At 39.7% G+C, this 21,842-nt stretch overlaps 1 protein-coding gene across 6 annotated transcripts in view; it reads left to right on the top strand.

Annotated features, from left to right (window-relative positions):
• LOC137985292 (serine/threonine-protein kinase MRCK alpha-like) overlaps positions 1 to 21,842 on the top strand; it is a 62,866-nt gene that overhangs the window by 8,469 nt on the left and 32,555 nt on the right. For all 6 annotated transcript variants that reach the window (XM_068832867.1, XM_068832862.1, XM_068832864.1 and 3 more), the window contains exons 6-31: position 1; positions 304 to 360; positions 1,024 to 1,167; positions 1,981 to 2,042; positions 4,907 to 5,007; positions 5,286 to 5,368; positions 6,308 to 6,387; positions 7,584 to 7,657; positions 8,039 to 8,125; positions 9,973 to 10,095; positions 10,604 to 10,687; positions 10,929 to 11,002; positions 11,542 to 11,716; positions 11,955 to 12,022; positions 12,240 to 12,311; positions 12,888 to 12,926; positions 13,077 to 13,150; positions 14,129 to 14,213; positions 15,131 to 15,187; positions 15,323 to 15,366; positions 15,561 to 15,666; positions 16,351 to 16,475; positions 18,024 to 18,129; positions 19,875 to 20,029; positions 20,877 to 20,977; positions 21,652 to 21,716. The exon at position 1 is cut by the window's left edge and continues 93 nt beyond it. In XM_068832867.1, coding sequence (XP_068688968.1) covers position 1; positions 304 to 360; positions 1,024 to 1,167; positions 1,981 to 2,042; positions 4,907 to 5,007; positions 5,286 to 5,368; positions 6,308 to 6,387; positions 7,584 to 7,657; positions 8,039 to 8,125; positions 9,973 to 10,095; positions 10,604 to 10,687; positions 10,929 to 11,002; positions 11,542 to 11,716; positions 11,955 to 12,022; positions 12,240 to 12,311; positions 12,888 to 12,926; positions 13,077 to 13,150; positions 14,129 to 14,213; positions 15,131 to 15,187; positions 15,323 to 15,366; positions 15,561 to 15,666; positions 16,351 to 16,475; positions 18,024 to 18,129; positions 19,875 to 20,029; positions 20,877 to 20,977; positions 21,652 to 21,716 — 2,242 coding nt within the window. The remainder of the gene's footprint in view (positions 2 to 303; positions 361 to 1,023; positions 1,168 to 1,980; positions 2,043 to 4,906; positions 5,008 to 5,285; positions 5,369 to 6,307; positions 6,388 to 7,583; positions 7,658 to 8,038; positions 8,126 to 9,972; positions 10,096 to 10,603; positions 10,688 to 10,928; positions 11,003 to 11,541; positions 11,717 to 11,954; positions 12,023 to 12,239; positions 12,312 to 12,887; positions 12,927 to 13,076; positions 13,151 to 14,128; positions 14,214 to 15,130; positions 15,188 to 15,322; positions 15,367 to 15,560; positions 15,667 to 16,350; positions 16,476 to 18,023; positions 18,130 to 19,874; positions 20,030 to 20,876; positions 20,978 to 21,651; positions 21,717 to 21,842) is intronic.

Here is a 21,842-nt window from a genome sequence, read left to right on the forward strand (position 1 = left end):
TGTAAGTCCTGTACTCACCTCAGTTGATAGCATGTCCTTCTAAAGACCACAACTTTTGGAACTTGTTGCCTTACACCTTGCAATCAGTGTGCAGACCTGTTCTTAAGTTTCCCACAGAATTTTCTAACAATGGTTATGATACATGGCTCATGGCTTATAGTGCTAATACGAGGGAACTTGAGAGTCGGAATTGTTGGTCTGGATAGAGATGACCCTGCAATCTCATGCACTGTTTGACCGGCCACATCAAACTTGAGTGAGTTGACTAATAATTTACATCTTGTCTTCTTGATCTTCCTGTAGGTCCGGTCATCTGTCGCTGTTGGTACTCCCGATTACATTTCTCCCGAAATCCTTCAGGTAAATAATTATCATACAGTATCTTGAATATTGTGCAAAAGAATGTATAGGAACTACAATCTGCAGCAGAAAGTGTCAAGATACTAACTTATTTTGTCAGCACTTCGACTACTTTGATTTGAGTAATTTTAATATGGCTGTTGATGATTCAAGTGATCTTAGCCAGCAGAAAGTACACCTTTCCTTTCTATCAACATATCATACTGTTGCCCCCCATACTAAGAAAGCCCTCACCCCTTTATCGCTGTTTTCTACATGTACTGTATGTCCAATTTCGGACCTGACACCTTTTTTGCACCATTTATTGGTCAAGGTGGGATTTAAAAAAAGAAGAGAATTGGGAAGAATACAACACAAAAAGCATCTAGCCATGTTTGGTGCAGATTGTAGCATGTACTCGTACTCTTATTCAAGTGAACATTTTGAAGCCTCACTTGGCCTGGAGTAGTAGGATGTGATAGTGTGATGGGTGCTTGATTTGTGGTAGGGGAACTCACCCCTGGGTTGTGTGTACCAGACAGGGGGAGGGGGGCATTAGTCTAGGGCATGGCTACCAAAAGTGGAATCCTCTTGGTAATCACAGGCACCCCACCTCCTCTTACATGTAGTAAATTACTGTACATGTTGTTTAAGTTGGTTGATTTCTCTGGTTAATGTCCACAGGCCATGGAAGATGGTAGAGGAGAGTATGGTGTTGAATGTGATTGGTGGTCACTGGGTGTGTGTATGTACGAAATGCTTTTTGGGGAAACACCATTTTATGCTGAATCACTGGTGGAAACTTACAGCAAGATCATGTGCCATACAGTGAGGAATTTAATAAACTCTAACTTGTAAATGTATCTAATCTATGTGCATGTTAAAAGATAGTTTATTAACTACTTAATAACCGAGAGTGAGGTCGTTACAGCAAAATCTCAAACTGAGGCCTTGCCGTATTGACCGAGCGACAGCAAGGTCAATACAGCTAGGCCGAGGTTTGAGATTTTGCTGTAATGACCGAACGGTCGAGGTTATTAAGTTGTTTATTGTATGGCTAACAGAACGGTTACAAATAAGAAAAAAAGTAATTTGCATAATCTGTAATCGGCCCAGGAGCATTACGGGAGAATAATGCCATGGCGCTCAGCTGCTCTTAGCCAATCACAGCATGTGTTATATCTGCCAGAAACACTAGCCATATAATAATTAAAACTAATTTTGACTTGAGGTGCCATTTGTTCATTGTGTTTGAAATCAGGTTGATTTTTTTACTTGATTACCTGATCTGTGTAATTTTCACATGGAACTTCCAGCACACATGGCTATCTAGACAGGGAATGTTTTGGACACTTTAAAAGCTGTTTTTTCAGTTTCAAAGTTGTAGTGGGTTTTCTTGTAAATGGCTGTATAAGCCTTGGATGTGAAGGCTACACAAGAACTGGAGTTGGGTTGATTTTAGTCAGGTGTTGCTGGCATAGAGTACAAAGCAAATGTACATGTATCTGCTTTCTTTGGAGGGCTTTCATTCAGTGTTGTTGAAAGTAAATTTAAAGTTCTCTGTTGTCACTACAGTTAGCCTCAAAAGGACGTCTGCTACAAATTCTTGATGAGTGGTTTTGTCTTCTCTTAATTCTTTAGGGAAAGTTTAATTTTCCTTCTGATGTAGAAGTATCAAACAACGCAAGAGACCTGATGCAGAGGTACATTCTGACATTTATGAATAACTTTTTGCTAACCTAGTGTGAGGGCTGTACTGGGGAATATTGGAGCATGGTTGTCTCAGTAAAGAATGAGCGCAGCAAGGTCCGTACCAACACGACAGAGGGCCAATATTCCCAAGTATGGTCTCGAACAAGTGAGGTTAGTAAGTTGTTTATTATGTATGGCATCGTTACTTTGAGTGATCGGACACTTCTCGGCTTGGTTAATGTTTGTAATCTTTGTCTTCCATCAGCAAACTTTGAACCTTTTACATGTAAAACTAAATTTTGGTGGCTGTAATTGCACTGTTGTGATGAAAAAATTAAATTTCGTGTTTTAAAACTTTTTGTGTTTTGCTCAACTTGAATTTCCCGGGAGAGAGGAAAAATACGGAAATGGACCGAAAACCAACCAATCAGAGTGCTCCATTTAGCCTTAGGATTACTTGCCATTTAATCAAGGAAATTAGTGATTACAACAAGAAAAGTGTAGCCGTCTAATTATTTAATTCCTATTATTCTTTTGCAAGACAACAGTTTCCAAACAGGTTTCGATAAAGGGCTGTCAATAAAATAATTTGAAAGTACAGTAGAAGTCTTATAATGAGAAGTAGGCAGTCATGGAAGTGAGCGTACTTAAAGGGAATGATACATTGTACTTACCTTCACTTGGAGCACTTAACTGAGGATGGAGAAAACACTCTTTTATTAAGGCTTGCCTCCTCAGTGCAGATGCCATGTTGTTTTTCGTAAGATTAATTCCTGACTGGAAACTATTCAGTTAAAAATGTTCCAGGTGTTCCTCACCATTCGCGTGAACGATCAAGCGAATCCTTGTAAAAATACTTGTATGTCTCTCAAAATGGAGAGAAGAATGTTTTAAAAGTTTCTTCAATGGTAATAATCAGGGATGTCAATAGGGGCCTTAAGCCGTAACACCTGCTACGGCTGAGCTGACTTGATGTTACGGGTGAAGATATTCATTGTTGCAGGTACAAAGCAAAATTAATTTTAAAAAAATTACCTGCTGAAACAAATATAATGGTTTCTTGGTGTCTTGCATCCTTGTCTACGAGATGTTGGAGGCCCTCCTTGCTGTGGGATGTTAAAGCAGCATCGTCTGCAAACAGCAGCAGCTTTGACACTTTGCCGCCATGTATCTTGGTGTTTGGCCATGTCCTCCCATGCACCTGGTGTAGATTAGTGCAGATCGCAAGTCTCACTTGATGACGTCCATGTAACGCAGCAGTGGTTGACCCGCGCGACGGACGCCCTCCCTCAGTTCTCCATAAAGGATTTCTCTTGGCAGGCGGCCAGGCTCCATGCGATGTGCATGGCCGAGCCATTGAAGGCGTCGCTGAATGAGCAGTGATGGAATGCTCAGTGAGCCAGCGCGCTCCAGGACCTCGGTGTTGGTGACTCTGCCCTGCCACCTGATGTGCAGCAGGTGCAGAAGGCAGCTGTTGAGTTGCCGCTCTTGTCTGGCATAGGTCGTCCACGACTCGCTTCCATAAAGGAGAGTCGACAGGTCACAAGCTTGGTAGACGCACATCTTGGTCCTTTCGCTCAACAGGTCATTGTCCCACACTCGCTTGTTGAGTTTGGCCATGACAGCAGCTGCTTTGGCGATCCTGCAGCTGATCTCAGCATCAAGCGAAGTCGAGCTTGACGTGGTGGAGCCCAAGTAGGTGAAGGTGTCCACAACCTCCAGCCTCATGTTGTCGATGGTGATGATTGGGGGGGACCCAGCACCTTGCGCCAGGAAGTTGGTCTTCCTGAGGCTGATCGTTAGCCCAAACTCCTTGCAGGCATGGGACAGCTTGTCAACTGTGGGATGTTAAAGCAGCGTTGTCTGCAAACAGCAGCTCCAGTATGAGCACCACGTAAGCTTTGGGTTTTGGCGTGGAGTCTGGCAATGTTGAAGAGTTTGCCGTCTGACCTCGTCCGGATGTAGACACCTTCTGTACAGTCTACAAAGGCATTCTGGAGTAGCATCGAGAAGTATGGTATTAAAGTTAATTAACATGAAAAGTGAGGGTTATTATCACTGAATAGAATTTCCTTTTCATGCGTCAGAATCCAGGAAAAAGCACTTCCAGGGGTCTCTTTTTCTAACAGTTTCTGGGGGAGCATGTCTCCAGACCCCCCTAGGGCCTCAGGCCCTGCGGGTCTTTGCTACGTGGCTCCTGGCCACGTAAAGAAATGCTACGGCTGACACCTTTAATGAAACGGCTGCTTAAAAACTTATTGACATCCCTGATAATATTTCACAGGTGTAAGATTTTTCATCTTGACTAGTGAGACGAAAGTAGCCAGCTGAAGTGGCTTACTGGCCGATGGTTTTTCGCTGGCTACTGGCCCTTATTGACAGCCCCCGGATATAAGCAATCTTTGGCTTTTACCATAGCTCTTCTGTGCACAGTGTGAAGTAATTTAACCTATTGACTCCCAGGGGTTCCCCATTGACGAGTAAAATCGTCCATGGTGTTAGACAGGTAAAATACTAAGTCTGGCCGGTTTCGGCCAGTTTGGATGTTGATGGGTTAAAGTGGTCACATGTTCCTGCTGTAAAATGTTGGCAGAAATAAACTGCTTACAGGTCTACATGATAGTTACCAAGTTTGTGCCACTTGAGTCTGATCACATGATTTCTGAAATTTCGTGAAATACTTTTGTTCTCCGTAAGTTTTCTCTCTAAAAAAACGAACTTCCACAAATTAATACATGTAGTTTGTACAGTACAAGTGCAAAGTAGTGGTTGATTAAATTCTTAGCATTCATCAGTTTACCCAAAGTTTGTTCTCTTGAATTCTATAGGTTCATAAATAATAATTATATATTATGTGGATTTTTTTGTTTTTCAGACTGTGCTGCAAGATGGAACAGAGGCTGGGACAGAATGGAATTGATGATTTCAGAAACCACCCCTTCTTTGAGGGAATTGATTGGGACAACCTTGCGGACAGTAAGTTGTCAATACGTTGTCAAGTTGTGCGCCTTGCAAAGTGTTAATTAATAACAATTTATTATCAAGTGCCACTTTGTAACAAGACTGTTTTTTGCCTTCCCTATTTAGCCAGCGACTTTGATTGCTTTATTTTATTATTATTTTTTAATACACTCATTCTCAATGATTCTAAAATTCCAGTTTATAACATTTGGAGAATTCATGTTGCCTTTAGGAGCTGTTATAGTTGCACCAGCTGTAATCCCTAATCTCTCTTTCTGTTGTTTTTTCTTCAGCGACTCCTCCGTACATTCCTGAAGTTAGTAGTCCATCCGACACATCTAACTTTGATGTGGACATTGATGAATCAAGGGCAAATGTAAGTTTAAAACAAAAGGTTTCTGTGAAGAGAGTCACGCTAAAGCCTGTTCAAAAGGAAGTGTTTTTGGACAAAGCATGTTAACACCTGTTTCACTAAGTGGAGGTTGGGTGCCAGCTCCAAGATGGAGACTGCACCCATGGCTGGCAAAACCTGACAACCCAGCAGCAGAGAAGATAGGCACCCATCAGACTGATAAACAGTGGAAAGTAGAGGGGGGAGGGAGGGAGGGGAAAGACTGCTAAATGCTCCCGGCAAAATGCTCCTTCTTCCGGCTGCACCGATAAATAAGCTCTACAACCCAAAGCGTGGGGAATCTGACGCATGTGCAATTATAGCAAAACCACTCTGTTAAATTTCATTTAACCTCGTTTAACACACATTTGACCAAACATATTTGATGTTTCTATCAATTGCCGAAATGGTATTAGAATGATCTGCACCACACCGTAACAGACGTGGCTTAACTTCAGTAAACTTTTGTATAAGAAAGCTGTCACATGCTCAGAGTGCACGCTTAAACTATTGGTGAAAAAGGAGTTATAAGAGAACTTGAAAATGATCAACATGTCAGCCTCGAAGCCAATGTTTCTCAATTCCCTTTTATTTTGTTCAATCTTTCTGGGTTTAGTATTTTGCTAGTAGCCGCATGTCTTCTCAGGGGGTTATTACTAATACATCTACCATGGCACTATAATGATATACGGTACCAAAGACAACTTGAATCTCCTGGAAGACAAAATACAGCTCAGTTGACATTATGGAATAAAGCGCTGTGTTACTGCACTACCACACGTACACTGTGTGTGCCTATCTTTTAATGTTTCTTGTTGAACTACTTTCGAGCCTCCTTAAAGCTCTGCTTAACTGGAACCACTCATGGTAACAGAGCATAAGGTTAGCTTACCTTTTTCACTTTTATTGCTGATTATGTTGCAGGATGCAGTTAGGCCATCCTCTGTATCTCCTTTCACCGGACATCATTTGCCATTCATTGGATTCTCGTTTACAGAAAATAGGTATTTTTCTTGAGCTTCAATAATCATTTTCATTGCTTTCTTTTTTCGGTTGTTCAGCAATGGCTAAATGCTGCAGGGGAATGTAACTTCATGTGTCAACTTTTTCATACAATGACTTTTCCCGTATAATAAAAATCATGTGACGATATTGTGTGTACATGTAAGAAAGAAAGAAATGAAACTTTATTCATTTTAATACAATGAAAGGGAGAGATACCAGAGGCTATCCCTTTCGAGGTATCCACCGGGATCTTATTGACTGAGAGTCGATTTTCATGAGGGAGGAGAACCAGAGTACGCAGAGAAAAACCCTCAGAGTCAGATTGAGACTGAAACTCAGCCCAAATACGACCTCGAGGCCAGTTGTGAGAGGCATGGTTGATAACCATTAAGCTGGTTGCCATAAAGATCAATTCTCTATGCTTCATTTTGGATTACAACCCCCCTCCCCCTCTGTGAAACAGGAAGTATTTCCCTGATAAATGTGCTGTAATTTTGCAGCTGTAATATAGTGCAAGGTTGTTACACTTTCTTTCAAGTTTGGGATAGAGAAGGATTCCAGAGAGTTTTGGGCTTTGTGCGTCTAGTCTTGGCAAAGTTGACTCCTAGGGGTTCCCCATTGACGAGTAAAATCGTCTGGCATTAGGCCGGTTTGGGTGACAAAGGGTTAAAAAACAAGAAACCATCTGTTTCGGGGGTGCGAAGTGCCCTTTTCAGGCATTACATGTTTTATTGTAACCCTTTGATGCGCAAACCGGCCTAAACCGGCCAGACTTAGTATTTTACTCGGTCCAACGCCAGACAATTTTACTCACATGCTTAAATTACTGGTTTAAGGATCATGCACTCATTACGGATAATAAGCAACAGTTGGCAACCCTATTCTAGACCCAACATGGAGAACCCCCTTCCTGCTCTTGTTCCAATAAAGGATTGCAACTCCTCTCGTCTTTGCTACAGTTGGATTGCACATGTGTATGCCTGCATGCATGCACCATATCGTACATATCAGCACATAGAGCTGATGCATGTATTTATTCTCTCGGTTTTGCAATGCATAATAAAGTGTGTGTACATGTACATGTAGATGAATTTCCATTTCTCTGGCCCACATTGCATTTTTAGTGGTTTGTGCAAAGCGCATTGATCAGAGAATCCAAAGTTTCCTACAGTGTTTTGCCTATTATGTTTTTCAGTCGACTATCTGACAAAGCGCAGTCCCTTGTAAAACAAGGTGGAGGCATCGTTTTGGAATCAGTGCCTAATAATGGTAAGAAAATTTCCCACTTAGTGTTTAATTTTTATTTGCTCCTTGCTTGCACAAGATTCCTCAATTTTATTGTACAGTTTCTGATGAAAACTACGTACACATTTGCCACCATTTTGATTTGTCAAACAACATCTTCTTATGTTGATTCTTTCAAGTCTACATGTATGTTGGCCTGAACGTTTGCTGCTTTGGCTTAATTAATGGTGATACAAAATGTACAAACTGCAGTAAGCAAAATAAATGGTTCACATTAGATCTAGTCAGTGAAGTTTTATTCCATAACTTTGCACTAATAGCTTTGAGCAATACTGTACTTCTAAGGACTAAACTAATGAATGGTTTTAAATCCCTGGAAAGAGATTTCAATCATACATTTCACAGTGCCCAGCTCTTTGTCTGTGGAGGCATATGAAAGAAGAATTCAAAGACTTGAAAGGGAGAAAACAGAACTGGCAAGAAAATTAACAGGTACATGTACATTTAGGGTCCGTTCTTTCCTGAAAGGGAGTTCCCCTATGTTTGGATTAGGAGCCCTGCAAACAGCATGGAAGCAGTAATATTATGTTTCCAGATTTGAATGTTACTGCTTCTAGTGCAGTCATTCATCATTTTTCATAGAGGGGTATGGCTTTGAAATTCTGTAATTTAAGAGATCACGTTTGTCGATGGGTGCGACTCTACGACACTTCCTCCGGTTAAGCATCAGTCTTTCCATACATGTAATTGTCACAAAGTGTCCCCTTGCTCCTCTCACCAAATAGACCATTTTACTAATTCCTGTTTTTCACGTTGCCATGTGACCACCAATAGCGTAGCTGCTACCCTACTATGAAAACTACACACAACCCATTATTTCTTGATTCTCTCTGACGAAGGGCTAACGCTTGAAGCGTCAACTTTTAGAATCCCTGTATGGTGGTCAATTTACATGTTCAACTCCGTTGGTAAAACCAAATTTTTGTGTACATTTTACAGTTGTTACCTGGCCCAAAGTGAGGCTGCTGGTGACCCTTCTTGGATACAAACTCTTGCGCTTTTCTAATGTTAATGTAGACTAATTATTAGAATTACAACAACACAATTTACATGATAAAAGCAGTGAGGTCCATATCAATACAAGGTCTTTGGCAGCCTCACAGCCGTTCACAGGCTAGGTCACTGAGCAAACATCTGTTAAATGGCCTATTCAACACCACTCGTCTCCTCAAACTCTGCTTATCAAAACATAAAAATCAGCATTTACTCTAACACAAAAGCAATGTCAACCCTCATACAATGTCATGTACTTACATTATTATTGGAAAGAGGTAGCGAACACACAAAAGGAATAGACCAGTTTGAGTTGGATATCAAATTTGGGCATGAATCAAATTACCCGCATCTGTGGACGTAAATGTAAACAGTACTTTGTGGCCAAACAAACACCAAACATACTAGTGCTTGAGAAGTGACAAAGAATTCTGTCAAAACAAGTGCAAGTGCCGTAAATACCTGCAGATAAGTTGCACCTTTTTTCCAAAAATTGTAGTTAGAAATCGGGGTTGTGGCCTCTCTGCGGGAACATTTGAAAAAGGCTGCTTCCGGTGTCCAGTTTTCTACCTTTGCATCTGATCTAATGCCTGGTTACTAAGCTACGAACGTTCTGAAGGGGGTAGTTTGTAAAGAAACTGTGGTGCTGTGTCTCTGGAGAAGTAGTATACAAAAATTTGGTTTTATCAACGAAGTTGATAATGTAAATTGGCCACCGTACAGAGATTCTAAAAGCTGACGTTTGAGTGACGAAGGGCTAATGCTCGAAACGTCAGCTTTTAGAATCTCAATGGCCAATTTACATTATCAACTCCGTTGATAAAACCAAATTTTTGTATGGAAAAACTGTGTTGAATGAAGAAATTCCTGTCAACAGTAATTACCAGAAAAAGATCAATAATGTGCCAAAGTTGGTAGAAACAATGTTCATTTTTTATATTAACTAGAGTGCTAAAATTGTGGGTAAGACTTTGAAGTATTTTCCGTTTCAATGTTAATAGACGGTGTACGTTCAATGAACAGTGGATGAAGAAGACTTCTAAAGGCTCGACTTTGGATTTCTTTTGATTTCTTTCAAAAACACTTTTTTTCCAAAAATCAAGCTGCTAAATTCTGGGTGCGGCTTATCTGCGGGTGTTTACGGTATTTTAAAAAATCAGCAGTGACAGTTGTTTGCATTAGTAATAAAGTAACAATGGCAGGAAATGATGTGGAAAAGTGACATGGCTTTGTGCCTTGGAAGGCTTTGAATGTGTTATTTTAAAGATCGTTGTTTGCTTTCACAGATTCTACAAGAGCCTTACAAGATCAAGCCCTTTCTGTTGATGGTCCAAAAGGGAATCATGTGGATTCGACTGAAGTAAAACGAATGAAAGATGAAATGACATCACTGAAGAAAAAAAATATGGGTATGCCAATTAGGAAAAGTGATTGAATTTCAAGGTCTACCCTGACTTTTAGCTAATAGCCCATGGAATCTAATCTAGTTATTGTACTCAGGGGCCATTTGCCATATACATTGAGGTACATTATTAAGACTGGAAAAAAAATAATTTGTTATTATTAGAAGGGGAAATTTTGCTTGTTAAAGCATTTTTACTTGTTGGTGTTTTCCATTACAGTAGGTTGTTTCAGTTGACTCTATAGTGTTTTCGCTCAAGTGATCAGTAACCTTGCCTTTCCATCGAAACAAAAGAAAATGTTTGCATGATAACAGAGCTCAATTCCCAGAGGATTAGTTGGGTACACCAACATGGCCATTGTTCCTTTGTTTAGGGACACCAACATGGCTGCCCTGACGTCATGTAAAAACACTATAATAATTATAAGGCAATCACTGTTTGTAACCTTTCAAACAGAAATTAACGAAGGAATGTACAGATGCAGTTCTTCATCCACTTTGTGTTTAATTCACAGAATACGAAGCACAGTTTGCTGACTTGGAAAAGGAATTGCAAGATGCTTTGGCATCACGAAAAGAACTTGAATCAACCAATGAAGGTTAGAGTATAATTTTGCAGTATTTTGCAGGCTGTCAAGGACCATGCATGTAAGAAGAGACACATGCAAGATTCAATCAGAAGGGTTCAAGATGCAGTGTAATGAATTGTTCAGTGAACTTGAAATCAAATTAATTAAGTTTAAGTGACGATTGTCATTGTAAGGGAAAGATTTTTTGCAGTCTTAATCTGAAAGCAAACTTTCTATCAGCATCTCAATCAGCACATGTTTTCCTTACCAGAAATGAGTTCTAAGATGAGATCCTTGGACCGAGAACTCAGAGGGTCAAGAATGGAGAAAGATGATATTGAAAGAGTAAGCTTTTTTTCTCAACGATTTTACCTTGAATGATAAATTGAGTGTGCGAGTGAAGCACTTTATCACTGTTACAGTAGTTAATATGTGTTGATTGGTTGACTACTGTGTAATTGATACAGTAGGTCGATTGGTTATTACATCAATGAGAACTACCTGACACACAGTAACCGTTCTTTCTGGCTTATGGAAGGATTGATTGATTTTTGGACTTACATCTTCTTTGCTCTTAGACTGATGATAATAATTAATACTATTGATTGATGGGTGGAGCTTAATGACGTCTTGTTTGTTAACACTGAGTGTTGACACTTCCAAAGGGTCTAGATAACAACGGATGAGAAATAACTTGAAGAAATAAAACAATATTTAAAAATTGTTCACAAGACATGTATTGAAGATGGCCTAAGTATGTTGAAACATGTCTTGTAAAAAATTGGAAAATTTTGCTTTATTTCTTCAAGTTATTTGTGAATGAGTGGTGATAATATTTATCGACTCTGAAGTATTCATTATCATGGTGCTCTTTAAAATTCCAGGTCCTTCAAGAGGCAAATGAAAAAATAGCCTCACAGCAAAAGGAATTGAAAGAAGCGCATAGTGCAAGAAAACTTGCCATGGCTGAGTTCAGTGAATTAAACGACAAGCTGGCAGACATAAGATCAGCGAAAACCAAGGTTTCAAGGATGCTACGGGAAAAAGAAGAAGAAATGGGTAGGAATAATTTGTGCTTAAGTTTTGTTGTAACTTTAAATTATTTTCAGGAACCAGACACTGAATTCTTGACTATGAATTCTTATTCTAAACTCAGATGTGTCTTGCTACCAAAACTGCTGTAGCCTCTGTTCGTGCAAACCCTTAGTCGTTGATGAGCTACCTTTGAATATACTCATTCTTTGAGATTTTTGTTTCTTTTTGCTGTTGTTTGCTCAGTATTGTTTTGTTCTTCTAGAATCAACGTTGCAGAAGCTTGATGCTCTAAGACAGGAAGTGCGCACTGCTGACAGAAAGAAAAGAGAGGTGAGTTATCTAAATTGCTGTTATGATATTCTGAATTCGTGTTATTATCCAATGAAATTAAAACTCCCTTGATAATATCAAGTCTTGTAATGAAGCCGCAAGTGATACAAATGTACATGTACTTGAAAGGGAGCATTGCCATCTTTATTGTGGGGAGCAGAGTTGGCGCAAAAGGTGAGTGATCGGGGTTTTACAGCTGCATGTCATTTGTGTTTAGGTGACTGCTCAGGTAGAGGAAATGTCTGCTGAAGCAAACAAGGAAAGGAAACTTCGAGCAAGAAGTGACCAGGTACAGACCCTTACATTTACACTAGAATGCAACATATTGTACAGATTCTCTGCTACGCTGCAGCTGGGACCTCCCTCAAATACTACTGTAACAGTGCTTGAGTGAAAAGACCACTTCATTGTGAATTTAATTATATTCACATTGGATTTCCCAGTAAGTTAATAGGGAGCTTAAGAAACGACGATTACCATGGCAATTACAATGCTTAAAAGCAGTAATATTAATGGTTAAAAGAAGGTAAATGAGTGTGCTGCATTGATGTGTAGCACACATTTTTGTACATTTCACTCCTGCACTCATCAAAACAACAACTTGAAGTGACCAATTTTGAGGTTTTGATGAGAACGTGGACAAACAACAGTGAATCTTTCCCTCTCACTCTTTTGTTCAAATCCGTTCATACCAGTCCGGTTATAGGATACTTTGCCCTTAATTGACCTGTACAACATACATGTAAACACGATGAAATCATCGTGAAATACTTAGGATGGTTTAATTGTATAGTTTGAAGTGACGGTTGTGTTGCCCTCCCTATTAACTGTTGACTGAGTTCCTCTTTCATTTACTTTGTTTCAGTATGCCAAACAGCTTGAAGAAGAAATTGAGTACTTAAAGGTATTTAACCAAAGTGTACAAACATGTATGTAAATACATGCTTTTAAGTTCCCAAATTGGGATTCAGCTTGCAGTCTTGTGGGTATTGTGAAGTAAAATTTTCTTGTTGTCATGGCAATGCTCATGTGCATGTATTTTGTTATACTATAGGCTAAACAAAGAAGTCTAGGAAGACCATTTGCGACAGACACAACAGCAGAGGAACAGCAACAAGAAATCACAAGGTGTTGCCTTGTTATTCTTCTGAACCCTAATTAATTTGGGTTTGGGTTTTTCCTAATCTTTGCAAACGTTTAAATTCTCTTTGGCTCCACTGCACCCCCATTGGGGAGAGGGTCAGTGAAAAGCACCACTCCACCCAGGTAGATTAGGAACCAGCCTATTGGCTCCATTGGTTTAGGATTGGACTAATATGCAGGGTTTGATTCCTGGCCGGACCATCTTCATGGTAATAAAACAATTGAGGAGAACAAGGCTGCTGCCTAAGAAAATCTTCTGGGAGCCCTTCGGGCTTCCAACATTTAAAGTTAGTAGCCCGAATCATTTTTTCAAGAGCCCAGAATTACCGGTAATTAATTCCAGCTGGGATCAAATTTACAAGAAAGTTAGGCTGAATCAAGTAAGGCGCCTGTTCCGGCTACTTGGTCAGACATTTGGTCGCCTGCACTCTCAAATTAGGCGCCCCAGGCGATCGGGTAACCATTAGGCAGCAGTCTTGGAGAAAGTGCTGCCTTTGTAATTTCATCTCCAAATGGTTCGACTGTTAAGTCCTCTCTTGTAAGGACCATAAACCATAGGCTAATCTCACAAGTCAACCCTTTTTCTTGAACTCTTGGGACTTTCAAGATGGCACACGGCATATGCTCTGAGTAGGGCATAATTTTATGCCCTTTTAAAGGGAACATTTTTCAATGAGTAGAGCTTTGCTTTCTTTTGCTTCCCTCAACATCTGATTCTGGATGGTGGAACTCAGATAAACTAAACTAAGCTACAGTGCTTTACAAGTCTGAATCAACACTTGCATGTACTGTACATTCTTCAAAATACATGTAATATCGAAGGAGAAATTTCTGCCCCAGATAGTAATGCCATATGAAAATAGTTAGACTTTCCAGTATTCTTGGAAAGGAAGGATGGAAATGATTGCAGACAGTAGTGCCCAGTAGTGACTGGTGGTAATTTTGTCATTGCATTGTTTGCAGACTGAAAGCAGAAATAGAGAAACTCAAACTAGAATTTGAGGAATCTGCTTCCCAGGAACAACAAAAGCATTCAAGCGAGGTCAAGGTAAGTTTTGAAGCGACTAAACTGCTTCACGTGTATATTGCGGTTTTCAATTGAGTGTCTTAAAACAAATACCAAAGTGAGTTCATCGACGAATCACAGCAGGTGCGAACAGTGCAATGAACCAATCCAAATTCGTAGCAATTCCATGTAACTTGCTCCAAGCGCGGGAAAAATTGCATGTGCAAGTCGCGATTGGTTTTGGTTTTCCTTCTCATTGGTTGATAAACTGGCGTGAGATTTTAAAACCGATCACTAAGCTTAGCAATTGCAATCGCATAATTACTTGCGACAGTCATTTGAAAACTGCTGTATGAGACAAATCTGTAGCAATAAGTAGTGCTTAAAGTTGGTATCACCTTTAAAAAAAAGTGTTCCATTACCTTCATATTCTCTCCACTTGCTGCATTTTTTGTTACACCTTTCCCCTCAAAGCCCCTGTTTTAGAGGTACCCAAGAAGTGAAAAAAAAGACAGTTCTAATAAATTATTAGAACAACCGATTCGGGGAAAAGAGCACTTGGACTTAATACTGGCTGATGTTACAGCATTCTTTATTACTTATTGGAATAGTTCTTTGAAAAACAGTGATGCAAATTACTTTGTGACATCAACCTGGTACACCCATTCCCTTAATTGCTGGGTTATGGGTTATGGAGCAAACTGTGGCATATTTTGAAAACAACAAAATACGTTTGGGGCAACTTGGGAGAATAATAATTGAAGCTTTGTTGAGATGATACATATACATGTACATGTTTACAGTAATTTTAGGATTACGGCGTTCATAAAGATTTTGTACGTGTAGTTGACAAACAAGTGGCATGCCAAAATGGGTTTTTTTGAAACTTAGAGAAGATGTTGCCGAGCCGTTCGTCATTTTCAGTAAGTATAACATGTGGGTTCGTCTGTTTTTGCCAGGAATTAACTGAGAAGCTGCTTGATGTGGAGTCTGGTAGAACAGCCTTAAAGAATGAGGTGAGATCTCTTTTTACTTCAACATCATTTTAACGTTTTTGCATCTTTTTCTTTGGGTTTGAGAAAATCATCAAGTAATAAATAAAGTGATATAGCGTTTAGCTTCAGTGATGTTCTACTTATCACACTTCCCAGGTTGCAGCATTAACAGCCAAAGTCAACGAAGCAAGGATGGACAGGTAATGTGAGACAATAATGGCATTGTAGGGAATGTTGTTCACGTTAATGTAATAGTCAGAAGACCTGAAGGTTCTTCTTGAAAATAATATGTTCACAAGTTCAAAATTAACCATTTCACTGAAAAGGTGACTTATTTAGGGCAAAGATATATTCCTGGGTAGCAATGTCAGATCACTTTCTACTTTGATTGCAGCCATCGAGAGCACCAGGAAGCTGTTGATGAACTGAAGAGGAAAAGTGAGCGAAACCGGAGTATACTAGAAGAGGAGAATAAAAAACTTCAAGCTGAAGTTGACAAGGTGACTCCTTTGGACTCGTCACATCAAGACAATGATCTTAGAAATCCATCTGCACGAAAATATTTTCTTTTGCTAAAGTTAAATCTAGATATCATTTCATAATTAATGTTAGCCCCTACATTGTCTCGTTCAATGAAAGAAACAGACCGTGAGATCCATGAGTCTATTTCAGGGTTGACATTTTAAAGTGGCCTAAGGTAACGAATCCGATCCCATCTGTGCGACAGTCAACCGACTGTCGGCTGCCTGTTGGCCGACAGGTTGGCCGATGTGTTGATGGGATCGGATTCATTACCATTACCACAAAGTGCGTTGTAAAGTAGTTCGTGACTTGCTTTGAGGAGAGACCAATTCCTGAATCCGTCCTTCTCATGTGTCTGGTTTCGCTGATTTAAAATGCGACCTACTTAACAATTATAAAGAAAAAACAGCAAACTATATTTTTATAGGTATGTAGATTGAAAAATAATATATTTTTACAAGGAAAGCATCAATTTTTTTATTTAAATTCTCCTTTGTGGCCCAACAATGTATTTGGTGAAAGATGAAAAAAAAAGGAAGACTTGAATAGCCAATTTGTTTGTTTCGTTAAAAAGCCTTGTGGTTTTGTTTGTCGATATTTTAAGAAAATGCCAAAAAGATGAACAATTTGTTTTAAAGAAAGGCGTTGCTGTTTCATTGTAGATGACAACAACATTAGACCGCACCACTGCTGCTCAAAGAAGACTTGAAGAGGAAATGCGAGATAGCAATGAAAAGAAAGATGCAGTAGCTCATTGGGAGGCACAAATTGCTGAAATTATCCAATGGTTTGTGCTGTAGACCCATTCCAGTAATTCCCAATCTGGAGGACAAAGCAATGGTTGTTCTGTTCCCTGAGAGAAACAGACCTTTCAAATGCAAAACAATCTTATTGTTTTGTCCTTTAGATTGGGAATTAACTGAAAGGGGTCTTTATTTTGTCTCAAATGCAAGACACAAAGTGAACAACTGCAAACCCAGCAGTCTACACAATAAGTTTACTAGTCCTTGTCACTCTTTGGGTCAGCGGTCTAAGCTAACTCAACCTAGGTACTTCATTTATCCTTAAATTAAAGGGATTTCAGGGTGTTTAGGGGACTGGAAATCTTTAGTAAATGGCACGCGTTTAAAACTCGAAAATGGTAATGTGAAAAACCTTTACTGATAAAATTATCGGTACATCAAAAACAAATAATTCTGAGTAAAAATAACCTTTATCTCGGCGATTTTCTATACTGAAAAACGTCGGGCTGACTTTTTTCGAGATTACCCAAGTGCAGTCCGTTTCAATCGTATCTATTTGTGGCCGTCCATTCTTCTCTTTCCTTTTGCATTTCTTTTATGTTGTTCAACAGTTTTAAGTGGTTGTTGCAATGTTTCATTCGACTTTGCATTGTGGGTGACATAGCCCTTTTAACGTGGTGTATCCAGTATTTAAAATAATAGACTCGGTAATGTTGCTGCTTTTCATAGCTACAGTGGTGTCTTTGAGTTCTGTTATAATATTGCTATAACATTGTGTTAAATATATGGAGCCATTTTCAATCTTGAACAGCTGTTGGAATTTTTCGTTTTCACTCTCGCTCTCGTTTTGTTACACCCACTTATTCTGCACTGATGCACCAGTGCAATGGGTGACGAGCTGGCTGGGTTGTCCACACCTTTGTTTTATAAGAAATTAAATGAATGCTCAATTTTGATACACGGCACGATTCAATTCTAAGGCGCAACTTAGTTATTGCATTTTCGAGTTAACATTACCGCTCATGTTTTCATTTTACTGCGAAAACCACCGATCTGTGGAATGGGCGGAAATTGACGTGTCTCTGCCCCGCCCACTTTCGCTTGTAAATAGTTCACATTCTTGAGAGGTATTGTGTTCGTTGCCATGGCAGAAGTGAGTGCATGTGGAAGGGTGTATAATCGTGGAAAGCTCTCGGAGAAGACTTGAGAATGAAGATTATACAAGACATTATCGGAAAAGGGGGATACTTCACCACAGGTTTCTTCGTGGGAAGTTTTTCTGCAGTTAACAAAGAGAACAGAGTTAAATTTTGAAAACGTATTTTTCCATTGTTGCGGTCGTTCCGGTACAACATAGCCCGTGGGAAAGGAATTTCATCAAAACGTTCAACGAAAGTGGTTGGGGCATTGACTTGGTAATCCGGGCCCAATCCACAGATCGGTGGTTTTCGTAGTAACTTCGGGATTTCGGAACCGTTCGCTCGAGATGAGAATTGGTGAAGTTAAGGCAAGAAGACACTCCGTGTTGCTTACATGAAACCCTACTTAAGCACAAACAAGTAACGTGGTTATTTTCTCTGTTTGTTCTCCAGGGTTACCGACGAGAAGGAAGCCAGAGGATATCTGCAGGCTTTAGCAAGTAAAATGACGGAAGAGCTGGAAGGTCTTAAATCCTCTGGATATGCTACAATACCACGGGTATGTTTCGTTTTCCAACTGCCGTTTTATGATTCCACAGTGTTTTCAGTTTGAGGAGTACAGTTAGTATACGTAATCGCTCTGGCACGAGGACAATTAAGGATTAATTTCACGCGTATTTTCAAAGTTTTCACATAATTGCCGGAGTCGCAAAGCGACGAAGGCAATTTGGAAAACTTTGAAAATGCAAGTGAAATTAATCCTTAATTGCACGAGGGCATATTGCGATTACATGTTTATCACATAAAGGGCAAAATTAGTGAGGGAAGCCCGTTCGGTGCCGCGACAAATGACAATTAACACCCGCTCATTCGGTTAAAGTTTAATTCAATAAAGTGTTGCTGTCAACAGAAATAGCGTTTAAAATGTATTTTATTTGTGGACAAAAAAGTGGTTTAATCTGGAAGGAGGTTCTCCTATAACTTCGCTTTCTCTGGATAACTAACTGCTAACCAACAGGATCAAGTAATGATGCCCTCTTGATTACCACAAAAGTGCCCTCGTGATAAACGAAAAATGCCCTCGGTCTCAGCCAATCAGCATTCAGTAATTTTGCTCCGTATGTGATAAGACGTTATATAAAACAGTTCAAAGTTCATATAATTATTCTCTAGAACGGTTTCAATTGAATGTCGTAAAACAAATACCAGAGTAATTTCACAATGAACCAATCCAAATTCCTAGTAATTCCGTGTAACTTGCTCAAAGCTCGGGAAAAATTGCACGTGCAAGTTGCGATTGGTTTTGGTTTTCCTTCTCATTGGTTGATAAACTGGCACGGGATTTTTAAACCAATCACCAAGCGTAGCAATTGCAATCGCGTAATTGCTTTCGACAGTCATTTGAAAACTGCTGTAGTACATAACCTACCTCAGGATGTTGAATTCGAACTTGCAAAGGGACCCCTCCCAGATGGCTGAACAGCTCAGATGGTAGGGCAAGTGCAGTATATTTAACGATTATCCTGCGAAATCGCGCGGAATATCGCCTGATACTTAGAGGACGAGGCCGTAGACCGAGTTGGCTAAAATTAGACGATATTCCGCAAGATTGAGCAGGATAATTGTTTTATTATTTTATTTTTATTTTATTTTTACAATTTAATGGCATCAAAGGTAACATCTGCTGATAAGAATAATATTAATAGCCATATGGATAATTCGTAAAGGAGTCCAGGACCCCATAAAAAAGAACAGTTCACCAATGAATATATACTATAATAACATACAAAACTTGACAAAAATATAGTTCAAAAGTGGGACTTCTGTATAATGTAAAAACTCGCCAACAGTCCCAAAAGAGGTGTCACTAAATATCGGCGGGCATATTGCGATGTTGGATGAAACACTAACGCCCCAAAAAGTCGAAAATAGTAGAAAAAGGAGAGAGCGAGCTAAAGCACGTCCAGCTCTCATGCTGACGTCCAGCTCTCATTATTCAACACATTGATGACAAAGCACAATTTTCTACGTTTATTAAGAAAAAAAAGCTGGAAAAACTACCATTTTTCTCCGCGACACAAAATTACGTATATCGCAGGATATCTGTTGAATACGCGCGACGAATATTGAGCGCGCTATGACCATTTATGGGTATTGTTGCAATGTGTTGTATATTTATTGGTGGGAAGCGAGTGCTGTCATTACTACGCCAGCCCTGCACCCCCAAACAGACAGAGAAAAACAGAAACAGGTTAGCTTTTTTACTCCCTTTGGTTGTTGACTTTCTTGTTTTTTGCTTTACAGGGCGAGAAAAATCAGTGGCAGATGAGAAGATCACAGAAGGTCGACAAACAAGAAAAAATCACCCTGCAGGCCAATCTGCAGGCCGAAATTGCAGCCAAACAGCAGATGGTCGAAGAAATGAATAAAATTAAAGCTGCGAATGTTGCAAACGAAAGGTAACAAACCTTAAGGTAAACGATGCAGAATGTAATTTTCCCTTTATGAGAAACTGGAGAAGAAATCATTTAAACAACCAATCGGTTTCTTCAGTGGAAATAGAACGGGCTATGTTGCAGGATTTCTCCTGCACTTGGCAGTTTAAGGCGATTAGTCAATCTGGAGTTTTGCTGGGTCTCGACAAAGTCGCTTTCCAAGTCGTCTTAATTTTGGCTAGCCCAAGAGCATTGTGTACTAAAGCATATAATCTGCTTGAAGAAATTCACTTCTTTAAAGTTCTGGAAATCTGCATGTGCATTGCACATTTGGTGTATTTTTTTTTTTGCCTTTGTCGACCTGACAATTTTTCGTAGGAGGACCTGATCATGTTACGATAAATTGTCAGTTTTCTGTCCAGTTATCCACGTCGTCCATACCATTTTCAACTGGGAAAGTTGGCGCACATTTCCCTTTTTGACGAACGCCAGACTTGGAATGGTGGCAAAATTATTAGAAATATTTTATTGTTACCAAAGTTGTAGTTTTATTAGTCCTTCTTGTAGCCGCCGTCGTCATCCGTGCTTGTTACGGAGCTTAAAACTCCAATAGGATCATCGCTTATTTCTTCCGCCTGCTCATAACTAATGAATTAAAATTAAATTAAGTTTCACTAGAAGCATATGAGCGTGAAGCAGTTATCTCTGGTTCAGAGCTGGGCATATTTGGGCATAGAATTGGTGTACTGAAATCCCCAGCTTTGTTCAAAGGAAATAGTTGCAAGTTACACGCTTCAAGGTCGTGATCTTCTGGTTTTACGCACTTGATTCAGAGAGATGCAAGGTTGTGTTTTTTTTTCTCGTGCTTTAGAAAATTGGGAGAATCTGAAGCCCAGTGCGATGCCCTTCGTGAAGAAGTGAAACAACTCAAGGCCGAAATCGAGCAGTGGAGAGTTGGTGGCAAATCTGGAAGTACGTTTGATAAATTTCCTATATTTTCAAAATATTGTCTGTCCCTATATTAGATCTCAATGCCATGATACATAGAGTGTGTCGCTCTTTTTCTGCTGGTCCGCACAATATTCGTTTAGTTGATCAAACTAGCATTTGTTTGTTTCACTGCCGAGCAAATTCGATGCTCGAGTCTGTTCACATTTCTTTCCATTTGGTGCGAAGCCGTTTGTGACGTCATCTTCGGAAAATACCCATGCCTCTTTGCTAGCTCGAACGTGGGTCAAATGTAAGCGTTCAGACACGTTCGACAATGGCCCGAAATTTCGGCGAGGGCTCGTCGAAATTTCGCCTTTGAAAATGTGGGTCGAAGAGTAGCTATTGCAAGCTTGTGCTTCTTTTGAATGGTGTTTAGTTTTGTTTGGAGAGCATGCCAATCACATCGAACCTTGCTAGAGCTGCTACGTGAACCAGAAGTGTCTGTAACAACATGAATGCATCTTCAGAGTCGATTTTGCCGTTTTGTAATTTACGAATAATCAATGGTCTCTATACTTGTTGTGAAGATTAAATGCCTTCAAGTATGTTTTAATTCGTTGACATATCTAAATTCTGGAATTCTTGGACTGTGTATGTTTTTTTACTACCTCAAGTAAATACTGTTCACTTATTGGTTATTTGTTTTACTCTTGCAGCTGCATTCCCGTTCTTGTTTATGAAAGAATCTTCAAGGGATTCAAGACTGGAGGGACGTTCAGAGGTAACAAATGTCTGACAAAAAAAGCAAACGGGGTTGATCTAATAAGGCATTCCTGTGCATCTCCAGACAAACCAGTTACTGTTATGTACCCCCACCAAGCGCAAGTTGGTATTCCTGTGCCCTACC

Source organism: Montipora foliosa, chromosome 14, assembly GCF_036669935.1.
Source record: "Montipora foliosa isolate CH-2021 chromosome 14, ASM3666993v2, whole genome shotgun sequence".
In the NCBI taxonomy this organism is placed as follows: domain Eukaryota; kingdom Metazoa; phylum Cnidaria; class Anthozoa; order Scleractinia; family Acroporidae; genus Montipora; species Montipora foliosa.